The following is a 15,123-nucleotide window of genomic DNA, read 5'->3' as shown; positions in this document are numbered from 1 at the left end:
TTACATTCCAGCACATGTACTATCTTCTGGTCATTAGAAGCAAATCGTTAGGTCCAACCCACAGCAGGAGAGGTAATTAACACAAGGGTGTGAATACTAAGTGGGAATCTTTGGAGGCTTAGATTCTGCCTACCACAGCATTTGATAAGTATAAATATTTAAATTTTTTATTTATTTTTAGAGAGAGAGGAGTGTGAATGCATGTGAGCGAGGGGGAGGGGCAGAGAGAGAGAGAGAGAGAGAGAGAGAGAGAGAGAGAATCCCAAGCAGGGTCTGCTCTGTCAGCAAAGACCCGAGGTGGGGCTCACTCTCACAAACTGTGAGATCATGACCTGAGCTGAAGTCAGAAGTTGGATGCTGAACAACTGAGCCACCCAGGTGCCCCAATAAGTAAATATATTTAAATGAACATGTTATTCTTTCTTCATGGTCAGATGGAACAAAAGGGCCCTGGGTTTAAGGTAAAAGTCAAATTTGTACCAGCATTTAAATGATTGCCTTATATTTCATTTGACTTAGTTTTAACTTTTGGGGGCACCTGGGTGGCTCAGTCGGTTAAGCATCTGACTTCAGCTCAGGTCATGATCTCATGGTTCATGGGTTTGAGCCCTGCATTGGACTCCCTGCTGTCAGGGCAGAGTCTGCTGTGGATCCTCTGTACCCTTTTCTCTCTGCTCCTCCCCTGCTCACACACACAGGCTTGCTTTCTCTCTCTCTCTCTCTCTCTCTCTCTCTTTCTCTCTCTCTTTGCCTTTCTCTCTCTCTCTCTTGCTCTCTCTCTCAAAAATAAACATTAAAAATATTTTAAAAAAATTCAAAATGTGTTTCTGGACATTTGTGGTACCTGTTTAATTTACTGAAATAGGACAACTTTTTTTTTTCATTCTTTTTTTTTTTTTAATGTTTATTTATTTTGAGAGAGCGAGCTAGCAAGTGAGCAAGCACAGGCTGGGGAAGGGCAGAGAGAGAGAGGGGGAGGGAGAATCCCAAGCAGGCTCTGCACTGTCAGCACAGAACCCAGTGTGGGGCTCGATCCCATGAACTCTGAGATCATGACCTGATCCGAAATCAAGTCAGATGCTTAACCAACTGAGCCACTCAGTTGCCGTAGCTTTTTTTTTTTTCTTTTTAATTCAGATTCAAGTTAGTTAACATATGTAATATTGGTCTCAGGAGTAGACAGTTTTGATAAGTAAGTCTTGGGTTTCTTTTTGGTTTTGTTTGGAGTTCCAGTGAATTAATTTTATATTGTTTTTATATGAAATAAAAACATCCATAAACAAATTTACAGTTTAAAGATTTATAGAATGACCATCCATGTAACCACTGTCCTGATTAAGCAGTCAGGTTATTGCTGGGACTCCCAAGGTTCCTGCCTAACCTTTCCAGATTGTTGCTTTTTCCCTTGTCCATTGAGTGGGTCAGTATTCTGATAATTAATCACCTCCCTGTTTTTCTTTATTATTTTGATGCCTAAGTATTTATGAGTCTCTCTTTTTTTGAACTTCAAAAGATTTACTTCAGCATGTATTGTTTATTTCTGTTCTTGTCTGAGACTCAATTTTAAGGTTCGTCCATATTGTATATGGCTATAGTAGATTAGTTTTGTTGCATAGTATTTTATTAATTGAATATACCGCATTCAACCATTGTGGTTGATGGGCTTTGGAGTTGTTTTTGGTTTTGGGCTATTCACAGACAATGCTACTATCTTATGTATGTACCCAGGCATATATATGCATGTATATCTGTTTGGTATGTATGTAGGAGTGGAGCTGATGAGTCATAGGACAAAATATATCTTCAAACTTAGTAGATAACAAACTTTTCTTAAGTAGTTGTATTAGTTACTCTTCCTACAGGTGTTTCATGTGTGTTATTACTGCACTGTATTCTTGCCAAAAGTCTATTGGTATCACAATAGACTTTTTTCAGTTTAGCTAATCTGGGGAATATGTATTGCTATCTCTTTGTAGTTTTAATTTGCATTGTTCTAATGACTAATGAGGTTGAGCACCAGTTAAACTATGTTTTTTATTGGCTGATTGGGTTTTTTGTGTATGTGTAAAGTACTTGTTTAAAGTTTTTTGCATCTTTTCTATTTAGTTAATTTTGTTAATGGTTTGTTGTTTATATATTCTAGATAAAAATTCTTTGAACTCTCTATCTTTAGTAGATATTTTTTCCCATCTAATTGGGCTGCTTATTTCATTACCTTAATGATGTCATTTGACTAACAGAAGTTTCTATTTTTTTTTTTTTTAAGTTTATTATTTGAGAGAGAGAGCTCGAGCACCAGCAGGGGAGGGGAAAGAGAGAGGGAGAGAGAGAATGCCAAGTAGGCTCTACGCTCTCAGTACATAGAGCCCCGCTTGGGGCTTGATCCCAGGAACCATGAGATTGAGGCCTGAGCCAGAATCAAGAGTCCAGGAATCAGGTGCCTAACCAACTGAACCTCCCAGGTGCCCCTGTTTTTAATAGAGTTAGAGTTATTGGTCTTCCCTGCCTTTTGAGTTAGATACAGAATTTCCCACCTGCAGTCATGAGGACATTTTGCCATATTAAGTACTTGAAGCTTTATTTATTTATTTTTGACATTCAGATTATAATCTACTTGGGAATTGATTATCATGTATAATGTGAAGGATAGGCAACTTTTCATATGGATATCCATTTGTCCAAGCATCCTTAATTAAGTCCATCTTTTTCCTGTTGCTCTCAAGCACGACCTTTGTCATGCATAATGTGTCCATGTATGTGAGGGTCCATTTCTAGGCTCTCTTTTCTGCTTCACTGGTCTATTTGTCTATCTTTTTGCAGAACTATGTTGTGGTAAATACTAGAACTTTAATTACTGTTCTTTAGGAAATTCTCAGCTATCTATGGCTCTTGTTATTTCTATATAAATTTTATTTTATTTATTTTTTTAACTTTTTATTTTTGAGAGACAGAGCGTGAGTGGGGGAGGGGCAGAGAGAGGGGCAGATGCTGTGTCTCCAGGCACAGAATCTGAAGCAGGCTCCAGGCTCTGAGCTGGCAGCACAGAGCTGGACGCGGGGCTTGAACCCACGAACCGTGAGGTCATGACCTGAGCCAAAGTCGGACGCTCAACTGAGTGAGCCACCCAGGCACCCCTTTCTATATAAATTTTAAAACCAGCTGGTACATTTACATGGTAAACCTGCTGTGATTTTTTTTTTTTTTTAAACTGGGATTACTTTGACTCTGTAGATCAATTTGGGAGAGTATATCCATATACAATATTGAGGCTTTTGACCCATGAATGAAGGATTTCTCTGTATATAATTAGGTCCTTAAGAATGTCCTTCACAATTTGGATATTTTTTACGGAATTCTTACACACCTTTGTTTTAGATTTATTAGCTCTTCAGTAATTTTTTTTTTATACTATTATAAACAATGTCTGTGTCTTCAATTTCAGTTTCTTGCTGTTTGTTGCTGGTGCATAAAAATATAGTTGATTTTTATAGGTAATTTTTTTATCCAGCAACCTGGTTAAATTCTTATTAATTCTAATAATTTATTTGTAGATTCTTTTATGTCTTCTGTATACACATCGTCATCTGCAAGTATTAACAGTTTAGTTTCTTTCTTTATGATCCTTATATCTTTTATTTATTTCTCTTGTCTTACTCTGCTGGCTAGGACATCCGGTACAATGATGAATAGAAGTGGTGATAGCGGGGCATCCTAGTCTTGGTGCTGATCTCAAAGTGAAAGCTTTCGACGTGTCACCATTAGGTATGATGTTTTCTGTAGGTTTTTTTGTAGGTACTTTTTATTGTTCAAGGAAGTAAATTTCTATTCCCAGTTTCCTAAGAGGACTTTTTTTTTTTTTCCCTTTAATCATTAGTGGGGATGGAGTATTCTCCAAAATTTTTGTGCATCTGAGATGATACTTTTTTCATTCTATGAATGTGAATAATTAAATTGGTTTAACATAAAAGGGTCAATTAGCTTTGCAGCTAGGGTGATCATCCATCCTGATTTGCCCAGGCATGTTCTAGTTTTATCACTGAACATTCTACATTCTAGGAACCGGCACCCCCCCCCCCCCCCCCAGGATGGTTGTTTGCCCTACTTGCATTCCTAGTGTAAACCAAACTCGGCCATGATGTATATCCTCTTCTGTATTGTTTGGTTTGCTGATACTTTGTTTAGGATTTTACATCTATTTTCATTAGTGCGATTGTCCTATAAGTTTTTTCTTATGCTGATCTTGTCCAGCTTTGCTATAAAGTTTGTTATTTTATCAAATGAGTTTGGGAATGTACCTTCCTTCTGTTTTCTGGAAGAGTTTGTGTAGTCTAGGGAGGATATTTTTGTTGAATGCTTAATGATTTTACTGAAGAAACTCTCGGGATTTGTTGTTTGCAGAAAGTTTTAAACTATTGATTAGTTACTGCAACACAACGTGCTTATGCAGTTATGCTTATTCTCTTACAGAATAACAGAATAACTGTTATGCAACAGTTACGATTGTTCAGTTTTTGTTTTAAATATCACCTATGACATGTTATGCTTTTTCTAGTTGTTTGTTTCATCTAAATTTTCAAATGGATTGGTGTAAGGTTGGTCTTAATATTAAGTTTTGAACGCCTCCCAGAGTGTTTAGTAATAACTTTCATTCCTGACTTTGCTTACTGCTGCTTTCCCTTTCCCTTTTTTTTTTCTTGATTCACTCTTGCCAGTTTTATGAGTCTGTCTGTCTAAAAGAACCAACTATTGGCTTTGTTTCTGTTCTCTTTTTATTTTTGCTTTCCATTTGACTAACTTATGCACTTTATAATTTCTGCTGTTCTACTTTGTTTGGTTTTATTTTATTATCCCTTTTCTAATTTCTTAACTTGGATGTACATATTATGCATACTGTTTTTTCTAATATAGGGATTTAAGGCCATAATTTTTCCTTGGTTGCATCTGATGATTTCGGTATGGTATTTTATTTATTCCTTAGTTCAAGAGAATTTCTAATTTTCATTACAGTTTTTCTTAGGCCTATGGGTTATTTAGAAGTAAATTTATTAGGGGGCTCCTGGGCAGCTCAGTAGGTTAAGCATCTTACTCTTGATTTCTGCTCATATCACGAACTCAGGGTTTGTGAGATCACGCCCCGTGTCAGATTTTGCGCTGACAGCACAGAGCCTGCTTGGGATTCTCTCTCTCTCTTAAAAGAAATAAACAAACATTAAAAAAAGAAGTGAAATTATTACTTGGACATTGGAGTTTTCTTGTTGCCTTTTTGTTACTGATTGCTGTTTTAATTACATTCTTATCAGTAAATAGTTGGTGTTTTATTCCTATTTATTTTTATCAGTAAATAGATGGTGTTTTATCAGTAAATAGTTGGTGTTTAATGTCCTCCAGATATTAAATATGATATCTGCACTCTCACCTGTTGGTTAAATTTTGAAAGATTTGTCTTTGAAAAAGACTGTTTTTTCTGCAATTGCATGCTGCAATGTAAAATTTGTTAAATGTGTAGCAAAACATTTCTGCATCTTTACTGAGTCTTTGTTTCCTTGTTACATGAATTACTGAATAATTATATTTGAGGTGAGTTTCTTAAAGATAGCAAGAGTTTTTTTTTATCCACTCCTCCGGAATCAGTCCTAGTATATTTAGACCATTTACATTTAATGGAAATGTTACGGCTTAAGCCTACCATTTTATTCTTTGTTTTATGTTTCCTTTGTGTGTTGGTTTTTGTTATTTCATTTTTTTATATTATTATTTTTTAAATACATACATATATATATATATATATATATATATATATATATGTATTTTTTAATGTTTATTTTTGGGAGAGAGCTAAGGAGGGGCTGGAGAGGATCCGAAGTGGGTTCTGCAGTGACAGTAGCAAGCCAGATGCGGGGCTCAAACTCACGAACTTTGAGATCAAGACCTGAGCTGAAATCAAGAGTCTAACGCTTAACTGACTTAGCCACCCAGGCACCTCGGTTTTTGTTATTGTTGTTTTTCTTTTATTTTTTTTAATGTTTATTTAATTTTGAGAGAGAGACAGAGTGTGAGCAGGGGAGGGGCAGAGTGAGAGGGAGACACAGAATCAGAAGCAGGCTCCAGGCTCTGAGCTGTCAGCACAGAACCTGATGCGGGGTTCAAACTCATGAACCATGAGGTCATGACCTGAGCTGAAGTTGGACGCTTAACCAACTGAGCCACCTAGGTGCCCCTGTTGTTTTTATGTTTTCTTCTTAAGGGTTATCTGAATGCTTCTTAGAATTTTATTTTTATTTATTCATAATGGTTTTGAGTACATTTCTTTGTATACATTTTTTAAGGGTTGCTGTAGATATTACCTTATATTTGTAACTTATCACACAGTACTGGTGTTGATATCTATTTACATTTGTTTTTTTAAAAACATTTTAATTTTTAAATTGTTTTGAGAGAGAGAGAGAGAGAGAGAGAGAGAGAGAGAGAGGAAGAATATCTTAATTAGGCTCCAGGCTGGGCCTGGAGCCTCAAGGTGGGGTGCTGGGGGGAGGAGGGCAATGCTTGAGCTCAGGATCTTGAGATCATGAGTTTAGCCGAAATCAAGAGTCACATGCTTAGTTGACTGAGCCACTTAGGCACCCGTACATTTGCTTTTAAGTAAGCCATCTCCATATGTCACCTGTGGTCCAGTTTCTTTTTTCTTCTCTTTCCTTTTCTTTCTTTCTTTCTTTCTTTCTTTCTTTCTTTCTTTCTTTCTTTCTTTCTTTCTTTCTCTCTCTCTCTCTCTCTCTCTCTCTTTTTTTTTTTTTTTTTTTGTCTTGCTTGTTCTATGCTTTCTTCTCAACTTAAAAAAAAAAAATTACAATCAGGGGGCTGAATGAAGGCTTATAATTAAGCCTGCCTGCTGTTATAGGATTTATGTATTAAGTATGTGTATATTTATGGGGTGGTGGTATAACTTTAGTTTGTACTTCGTATGGCTAAATTTGCTTTGTTTTTGGTAATAACTCTTAGAATAAGTGTAACCACGTCTTCCATATATTTTTAAAGACTTTGTTTCTTTACAGAAGTTTTAGGTTCACAGCAAAAGTGAGAAGGTACAGAGATTTTCCATATACCCCCTGCCCTCACATGTGCAAAGGCTTCCCCCATTAATATCCCTCACCAGAGGGTACCTTTGTTAAAATTCATGAACCTGACATGTTATAATCACCCAAAGTCTGTTGTTTACTTTGGGGTTCACTCTTGGTTATGTACGTTCTGTGGGTTTGGAGAAATGTGTAATGACATGTATCCATCATTATAGTATCATACAGAGTATTTTCATTGCCCTTAAATTCCTCTGTGCTCCATCTGTTCATCCCATTCCCTATTTCCAAGCCATGGCAATCGCTGATTTTTTAGTGTTTCCTTAGTTTTGCCTTTTCCAGAATGTCATTGAGTTGGAATTAAACACTATGTAGCCTTTCACATTGGCTTTTTTTACTTAGTAATATGTGTTTAAATTTCCTCCATGTCTTTTCATGGTTTGAAAGCCCATTTCTTCTTTAAAGTTTATTTTTAAATTTATTTTCAGAGAGAGAGAGTGCACAAATGGGGAAGGGGTAGAGAGAGAAAGGGAGAGAGAATCCCAAGCAGGCCCTGCACCACCAGTGCAGAGCTTAGTGTGGGGCTTGAACTCATGAACTGTGAGATCATGACCTGAGCCAAAGTCGGACGATTAACCGACTGAGCCACCCTTACAACCCAGAAAGCCCATTTCTTCATGCTGAATAACATTCTGTTGTCTGAATGTGATAATGTTTACACTTTGCCTATTGAAAGACATCTTGGTTCCTTCCAAGTGTTAGCAGTTATGAAGGAAGCTGCTATAAATATGGTTTTGTGTGGACATAAGTTTTCAACTCCTTTGGGTAGATACCAAGGAGCATGATTACTGAATCATGCTAAGATTATGTTTACTTTTTAAAGAAATTGCCGAACTGTCTTCCAAAGTGGTTGTGCCATTCTTCTTTCCCACCAGGAATAAATGAGAGCTCCTGTTGCTATATATTCTTGTCAGCATTTGATGTTGTCATTGTTCTGGATTTGATGCTCTAATAGGTATACACTGGTATCTCATTATAGTTTTTATATATAGTACATGAAAATTTGCTATTCTCGTTTTTCACCCATTTTCTTTTTCCTGAAAGTGTTCCAGTATTCTTTTTTTCAGATTTGAAAATGTCAGATGTTTGAAATAGTCTTGGCAGCTACAATTTATTCTAATTATATTATCTTTTAAAAAACAAAGTTTAAACATTAAGTTTAACACTAGCATATTTTTATCAAATCATGTGTAGGTCAGTAACTCAGTACAAATGACATCTATAAGCCGCAAAGCAAATGTCTGTAAAAGGGGGCTCTTTATTTTTGAATTATTTTACATTTTAGTCTTAAGGGATTCTGAAACTTCACTTTTTTTTTTTTTTTTAACCTTCACTTATTAAATTTAAATGTTTCTTTAAATTTTCTTTGGGTTTTGGTACATCATGCTGTGTTGAAAGTGCCTTAATACAGGTTTAAGACTGAGCTTCAAGCATTTCTCCATCATATGTATTTATTATTATTTTTAGTAATCCCTAAACTCATGATGATACAATCCAGGGTTGATTTTGGATATCATTCCCAATTTGTGATCAGTTTTCATCCAGGTAATGGTAGTTTATCTTTGTGGACTTTCTCCATATCACCAAAACATTCTTCAACTCTGATTTATACTTTTATTCTAGATCCTGCTGCTCCCAGTTACAAAACATGTTTGAAGGGTGAATTTAGATTAATTCTCTTTTCTATTTCCTTAGAATTGTTGTCCTGTGTCTTTCTTCTCTTTTCTATTACTATAGTGTCTTGCATTGTTGCCTGATGGGAAAATACTTGCTTCCCTTATCACTCTGCTCTCATACTTCTGGCTACCATATATGTGAGTGATTCTTACATAAGCAGTTCTTCAGTTCTCTGTGGACACCCAACTGGGTGTCCTCCAGTGCAATTCGATTCTGTCACTGTCTACCTGGAGTTAGCCTCAGATCCCACACGTTAATGGCTCAGTCCCACAAGACTGAGATGCCACTTCAGATGCAAATTGCAGTTCACCTTGTCTCCTGTTCTTCTGATTGACTATAAATTGGAGGTTCCTATGACCTCCTCCTTGGGTTTGATAACTTGCAGAACTAAGGAAAACAGTTACTTGCTAGGTTACCACTTCATTATAAAAGGATACAACTCAGGAGCAGCCAGATACAAGAGATGTGCAGAACAAGGTAGATGGGAAGGGGCCCAGAGCTTCCATACACTCTCCAGGTGTGACCCCCTCTCAGCATCTCCACGTGTTCACCAAACCAGAAGCCCTTCAAACACCTTCTGTTAGCGGATTTTTTGGAGGCTTCATTGCAAGGTGTGACTAAACTCAATCTCCAGTCCTTCTCCCTTACCTGGGCATGGTGTAGTGGGCTGAAAGTCCCAACCTAATTATATACTTGGTTCCCTTGGCAACCAGCCCTCATCTGGAGGCTCTACAGGAGCGCCAGCCACCAGTCATGTCATTAAGCACACAGAAGGACACTTACCATCAAGCATTTTAGGAGCTGTGTCCAGGAGCCGAATAAGACCAATTATGAATTTCTTATTATAAATCACAGTATCGTAGTGCCCGAGTAACTTAACTGAACCCCTTCAGAATCTCATCATTAAATGTAAATGTCGTAGATTTAATATGTGCTAAGTGATTTCCATTTCTCCAATCTTGAAAATTTTTTTTGTCTTGATACTTTTTCAGGCTTTTTCACATAGGTAGGTTACATCATTTTGTTTTATGTTCTACATGTATATATTAGGGCAGCACTTGTACCTTAGTTTTATTTTTAGATTTTATAATATTTTTATTTTTATATTCCCAGGTTTTTGATTGTCTGTGAACTTATTCTGTCTTCCAAAAAAAAGTAGAGTATAATTGAAATCTTAAAACAAAAATTCTCCCATTTTCCAGGGAGAACAAATGATATATACTCAGGATATTTATTCTAGTGTGATAGTTTTTTTAAGTTGAACCATATGAAATTACTGGTTTTGGAAGTAAAAATTGTTGAACACTGGCAGTTTTGTGTAGTTCACCTCATATATAGCATCATCCATATATAATAATGTTATCCAGCCAGAGCTTTTTGGGATACTAAAAGGATGGGACATTATCTTCAGAGTTTAATAATAATAAATTATTGAGTTTAATAATTTGGGATTTCAGGAGATATTGGAATTTTTTTCTGGTGTTTCAAGTTCAAAAGTGGAATGAAAATTATTAATTTGATCTTAGTTATTATATGTTATGTATCCTACCAGTGATGTTGGCTGTCTTTGGATGTTGATATTGTAGATGTTTACTTTCATTTTTCATATATATAAAAATCTTTATTTTACTTAGAAAGAGACAGAGTGTGAGGGACGGGCAGAGAGAGAGGGAGACACAGAATCTGAAGCAGGCTCCGGACTCCTGAGCTGTCAGCACAGAGCCTGATGTGGGGCTCGAACTCACAAACCGTGACATCATGACCTGAGCCAAAGTCAGACACTTAAGTGACTGAGCCACCCAGGCGCCCCTCATCTTTCTTTTAAATGTAACTTAAAAAAAAAAGTTTTTTTTAACGTTTATTTATTTTTGAGACAGAGAGAGACAGAGCATGAATGGGGGAGGGTCAGAGAGACAGGGAGACACAGAATCCAAAACAGGCTCCAGGCTCTGAGTGGTCAGCACAGAGCCCGACGCGGGGCTCGAACTCACGGACCGCGAGATCATGACCTGAGCTGAAGTCGGACGCTTAACTGACTGAGCCACCCAGGCGCCCCTAAATGTAACTTTTTAAAAAATGCTTATTTATTTTTGAGAGAGAGAGAGAGACAGAGAGAGAGAAAGAGAGAGAGAGTACTAAAAGGGCAGGGACAGAGAGAGGGGGAGACACAGAATCTGAAGCAGGATCCAGGCTCTGAGCTGTCAGCACAGAGCCCAATGTGGGAGTCATAGTAACGAACCGTGAGATCTGACTTGAGCTGAAGTCAGACGCTTAACTGACTAAGCCACTCAGGTAACCCTAAATTTAATTTTTAAAGCGCTCATACTAAAGACCCCTAGCATTTGTTTAAATAAAGATTTGAAGAGTGGAACATTTCAGGGTAATTAATGATAAAGGTTAATTGATGACCATGGGATGCTTTGTCGAATCAGAGCTTAAGATCACTGGAGTTGAAAATATGCATGAACCAAAAGGCAAAAGACAAGAGGCGTCAGTGATGACAGGAAGTGACTGGGTTGTTTATAGAAGGCTAAGATCCCTAGAGTGATTTGGCTGCTTAGATTGAACCAGACCAGAGTGGTTTGGAGTAGAAGACTGATTATTGGAAATGGGCATGATATGCAGTAGAAGTGGTAAGTCCCCTGTGAAGCATGGGGCGTGTGAGTATTTATCAGTTGATCAGCGTTTATTTGAAAGAATTCCAAGATAGACTTTGTCTTTGGGGGGAGAGCAAGGTTTCAGTTAAGGTGGGAGTATTGAGTGAAAAATTTTAGGGTGGAGAAAAATTTATTACGGTGGATAGAAGAGTTGAAAGCTTTTGACAAACGCTAATTATTTTTTTACACTCACCCCCCACTCCTCCATGGTTTCTGTGGTAGTATGCTGTCTTGTGTTCGGGTTGTGTGGCTGCCGCTTTGCATTTCACGGTAGTTCGTGCAGGGCTGCTCCATCGTCCTTTGCCCATCTCTTAAACATTGCTGTTCTCCCTACCATGTCGTTTTTTCCTCATCTCTGCTGACCAAACTGGTTGACATTGGGTGATTTTATTCATTATCATAGCTTCAGATTTATTATTCTCCTTTATCATAGCTTTTAGATCTTTCTCTTTCCTCTCTGCTTTCCCTAGCAGAATTGTTAGTCCTTCAAGGTTCAGCCTTTCATTTGATTTCAGATCTAATTTCACTTACCCAGTTGCCTCTCCCCTGTTCCCCAGTTTTCCATCTATGTTAGGAGCAACCTTCTCTTACATTCTGTGTGCATACCATCATCATCATGTTTCCTACGCTATTTCAACTGTTGGCTTACTTGTTTATTTCTCCCCTGGACTGAGTTCCATGAGGGCAAGGGCTATAGTTTTCTAAATCCTGTTCTTCTCATTTTTATTAGCAGTAAGTTATCAATTATATTACCCATTATGTATGTATTGCCACAGAAGAGAAGGTACTAATGTTAATAAAACCTTGAAAGTCTGCTTACCCTTACCAGTCATTAAAGAAATAAAAGGTTAAATAATGAGGTACTGTTTTCAAGAAATAGTATAGCTTAATGGTTTAACAGCATGAATTCTGGAGCAAGAGGGCTGCTGTGATTTGAACACCAGTTCTGCCACTTACGTTCTGAGTGATCTCGGACAAGTCATTTAGCTTTTCTGTGCTTTTCATTTTCCTAATGTGCAGTAGAACCTGTTTCACATCTTGTGATAAGTAGTATTCATTTTTGTTATTTTACATTTTAAAAATTGGTTCTGTTTATTTGGTTTAGATTATGATAGTCGCTTATATATACTGGTGGTAGAAATATAAATTTGTGTAGTGTTTCTGGAAAGCAGTTTAACATAATGAAGCCTTCCTAACTATTTTGTTTTTTGATTAACTTCATTTTAATAATATTTTTTTAAAAAAATCTTTCCTTTTTTTAAAAAAGTATTTATTTATTTATTTATTTACTTGAGAGAGAGAGAGAGCAAGAAATGGAAGGGCAGAGAGAGGGGAACAGGGGATCTGAAGTGGGCTCTGTGCTGGCAGCAGTGAGCCCGATGTGGGGCTCAGACTCATAGACTGTGAGATCATGACCTGAGCCAAAGTCAGATGCTCAACCCAATGAACCACCCAGGCCCCCCTAATAATCTTTTAATAAAAGTTGAAATGCAGGCTCATGTTCCAGAATCACTCAGGCAAATAGCATAAATCTCTAGTAAGATGAGAATGGTTAAATATATTGTTGAATGTGATTTAGCAGTTGAAATGTTTGCATTTTAATGGCATGGGAAAAGGTTATGATGCAGTGGGTAAGATATCAAAGATTAAATATTGTAAACATGTTTTAAAAAAAATGCTTGAGGGACACCTAGGTGTCTCAGTTGGTTAAGAGTCCAAGTTTGGCTCAGATCATGATCTCATGGTTTGTGAGTTCAGGCTTGCATCAGGCTCTGCACCGACAGTGTGGAGCCTGCTTGGGATTCTCTCTCTATCCCTCTGTCTCTGCCCCCCCCCCCCCCCCAATAAATAAACTTAAAAAAGAAGATAAAAAATACTTTAAAAATTAAAAAAACATGCTTAAGAGGGAAGGAAATGTTAAGATGCTAACTCGTGATTGCTTTTGGGTAGTGGGATTTAACCTCTGTGAAACTAATTTCTATTTTTAAAATGGGGTTAACAACAGACATGTTGACATTAACTACTAACAAATGAGGTAATTGGAAAGTATTTGGATGTTTTATATTTTTATTAAGTCACATTGTCATTTTTGTTCATTTGTATCTTAATAAAGTCTGTATAAAGTCAATCCGTGTTGCATTAAAGAAGTACAGAATTGTGTTTTCTTAATTATTAAGTGTCTACATTTACTTTTTAACATGGAACTTTCAGCTCTTTTTGTCTGCAATTTTTCATCCCTGCAATCCCTATTAGTGCTCAGTTTTCTAGGAATTATTTTCCAAATGTGAAGTTATTTTATGATCATGGTGATGCCAGTGTGGTTTGGTTTAGGCTTTTTTTCCCCCTCTCTCTTTTGTCTGCAGCAACTGGAACAGATCCAGAAGGAGCTGAGTGTTTTGGAAGAGGATATTAAAAGAGTGGAAGTAAGAGATCAAGAATTTCTCACATCTCTAGCAATTTTCAGTTTCATGAAATTGTCCCTTTTCCTTTAAATTACTGCCTTGAATTTATGGGATTTGTTTTCATTGTATCGAAAGTAACAGATGTTACTTTAGTTTTAATTCAGAGTGCATTTTTATAGAAGAAGCATTCTGAACACTTTATGATAAAATGTGTTCTAAATTTGTTTTCACTGTTTTATTGCCATAATTATTCTTGGGTAGATTGAAAAACAATAATTTTCTTGGTATGCTATCATAGTAACTTAAATTAACTCCCACAAAACCCTCGGTTATTATTAAAATGATGTCACAATTTTCTTCTTTTATTAAGTAAATAATTCTTTATGTGTCTACCGTGCTAAGGTTAATTTACAAAGAGTTAGGAGAACACAGGGACAATAGTTAGGCATTTATAGTATAATACAGTTTACTTATGGAAATCCATCGGAGGACCTTTTGGAGGGTCATAGGCTATTATGTGACGTTATTTTCTGCAGCTACATTTACATTTAGTGTATGTTTTAAATTGTTCACATGTGTTGTAATTTTCTTTTGCTGATATGTAGAACATGTGAAATGATCTTGAGTTTAATATTTTGTGGAAATTCGGTATCCCACGTGACATTCCTAACTTGTTACTCCTATATTTATGTCCCTTGCTTGGCTGCATGGTTGAACTGAGTTTGGATTATACAGAAGTAGTTCTGTCAGATTATGTATCTTTAGTGGCATTTTGAAATTTGCTGCTTTTCCATTAATCAAAAGAGCACATAATAAAAGGCCTGGTTGTTGGTATGAGTTAGAGGTACATAACTTATGCAATAATAGTTAATTAGGAGTCTTCTTCCTCTGAGTTAATGAGTTACAATTTAAGTCATTATTTCAAAAAGCTAATATTTGAGTCAAGAGGACAGTTACTTTTCTTAATATTTGCAGGGATATTTTTAAAGTAGGCACATCCTATTTTTCTCTACTTCAGAGAGCTGAACCTAATGATCCAGTTACCATACTGTCATGTGTACCTTAATATTAATCAGTAGATTCTCACTTGGATTAATGATTAGGTTGTTCACTGTTCACATCGTATACTGTACATCTCATCTGAAATATTTACATTTGACCATTTCTACATTTGGTGACTTAATTCGGCATGAACAATATTTATTAAAGACTTTCTAGTTCTTTAAGAATGTGTACCATAGAAAGGCTATCTCTTAA

At 36.6% G+C, this 15,123-nt stretch overlaps 1 protein-coding gene across 9 annotated transcripts in view; it reads left to right on the top strand.

Moving 5' to 3' along the window:
- The window catches only part of COP1 (COP1 E3 ubiquitin ligase), a 259,333-nt gene that overhangs the window by 63,376 nt on the left and 180,834 nt on the right, over positions 1-15,123 (top strand). For 6 of the 9 annotated variants that reach the window (XR_009254573.1, XR_009254574.1, XM_058702415.1 and 3 more), the window contains exon 7: positions 13,828-13,887. The exons of the other annotated variants lie outside the window; for them this stretch is intronic. Coding sequence is in view for 4 of the 6 variants with exons in the window: in XM_058702415.1 (XP_058558398.1) it covers positions 13,828-13,887 (60 nt within the window). In the remaining 2 variants the exon portion in view is untranslated. The remainder of the gene's footprint in view (positions 1-13,827; positions 13,888-15,123) is intronic. 9 annotated transcript variants of the gene reach the window in all.

This window comes from Neofelis nebulosa, chromosome 15 (genome assembly GCF_028018385.1).
Source record: "Neofelis nebulosa isolate mNeoNeb1 chromosome 15, mNeoNeb1.pri, whole genome shotgun sequence".
Lineage (NCBI taxonomy): Eukaryota > Metazoa > Chordata > Mammalia > Carnivora > Felidae > Neofelis > Neofelis nebulosa.
This window is presented reverse-complemented; position numbering and strand designations above follow the sequence as displayed.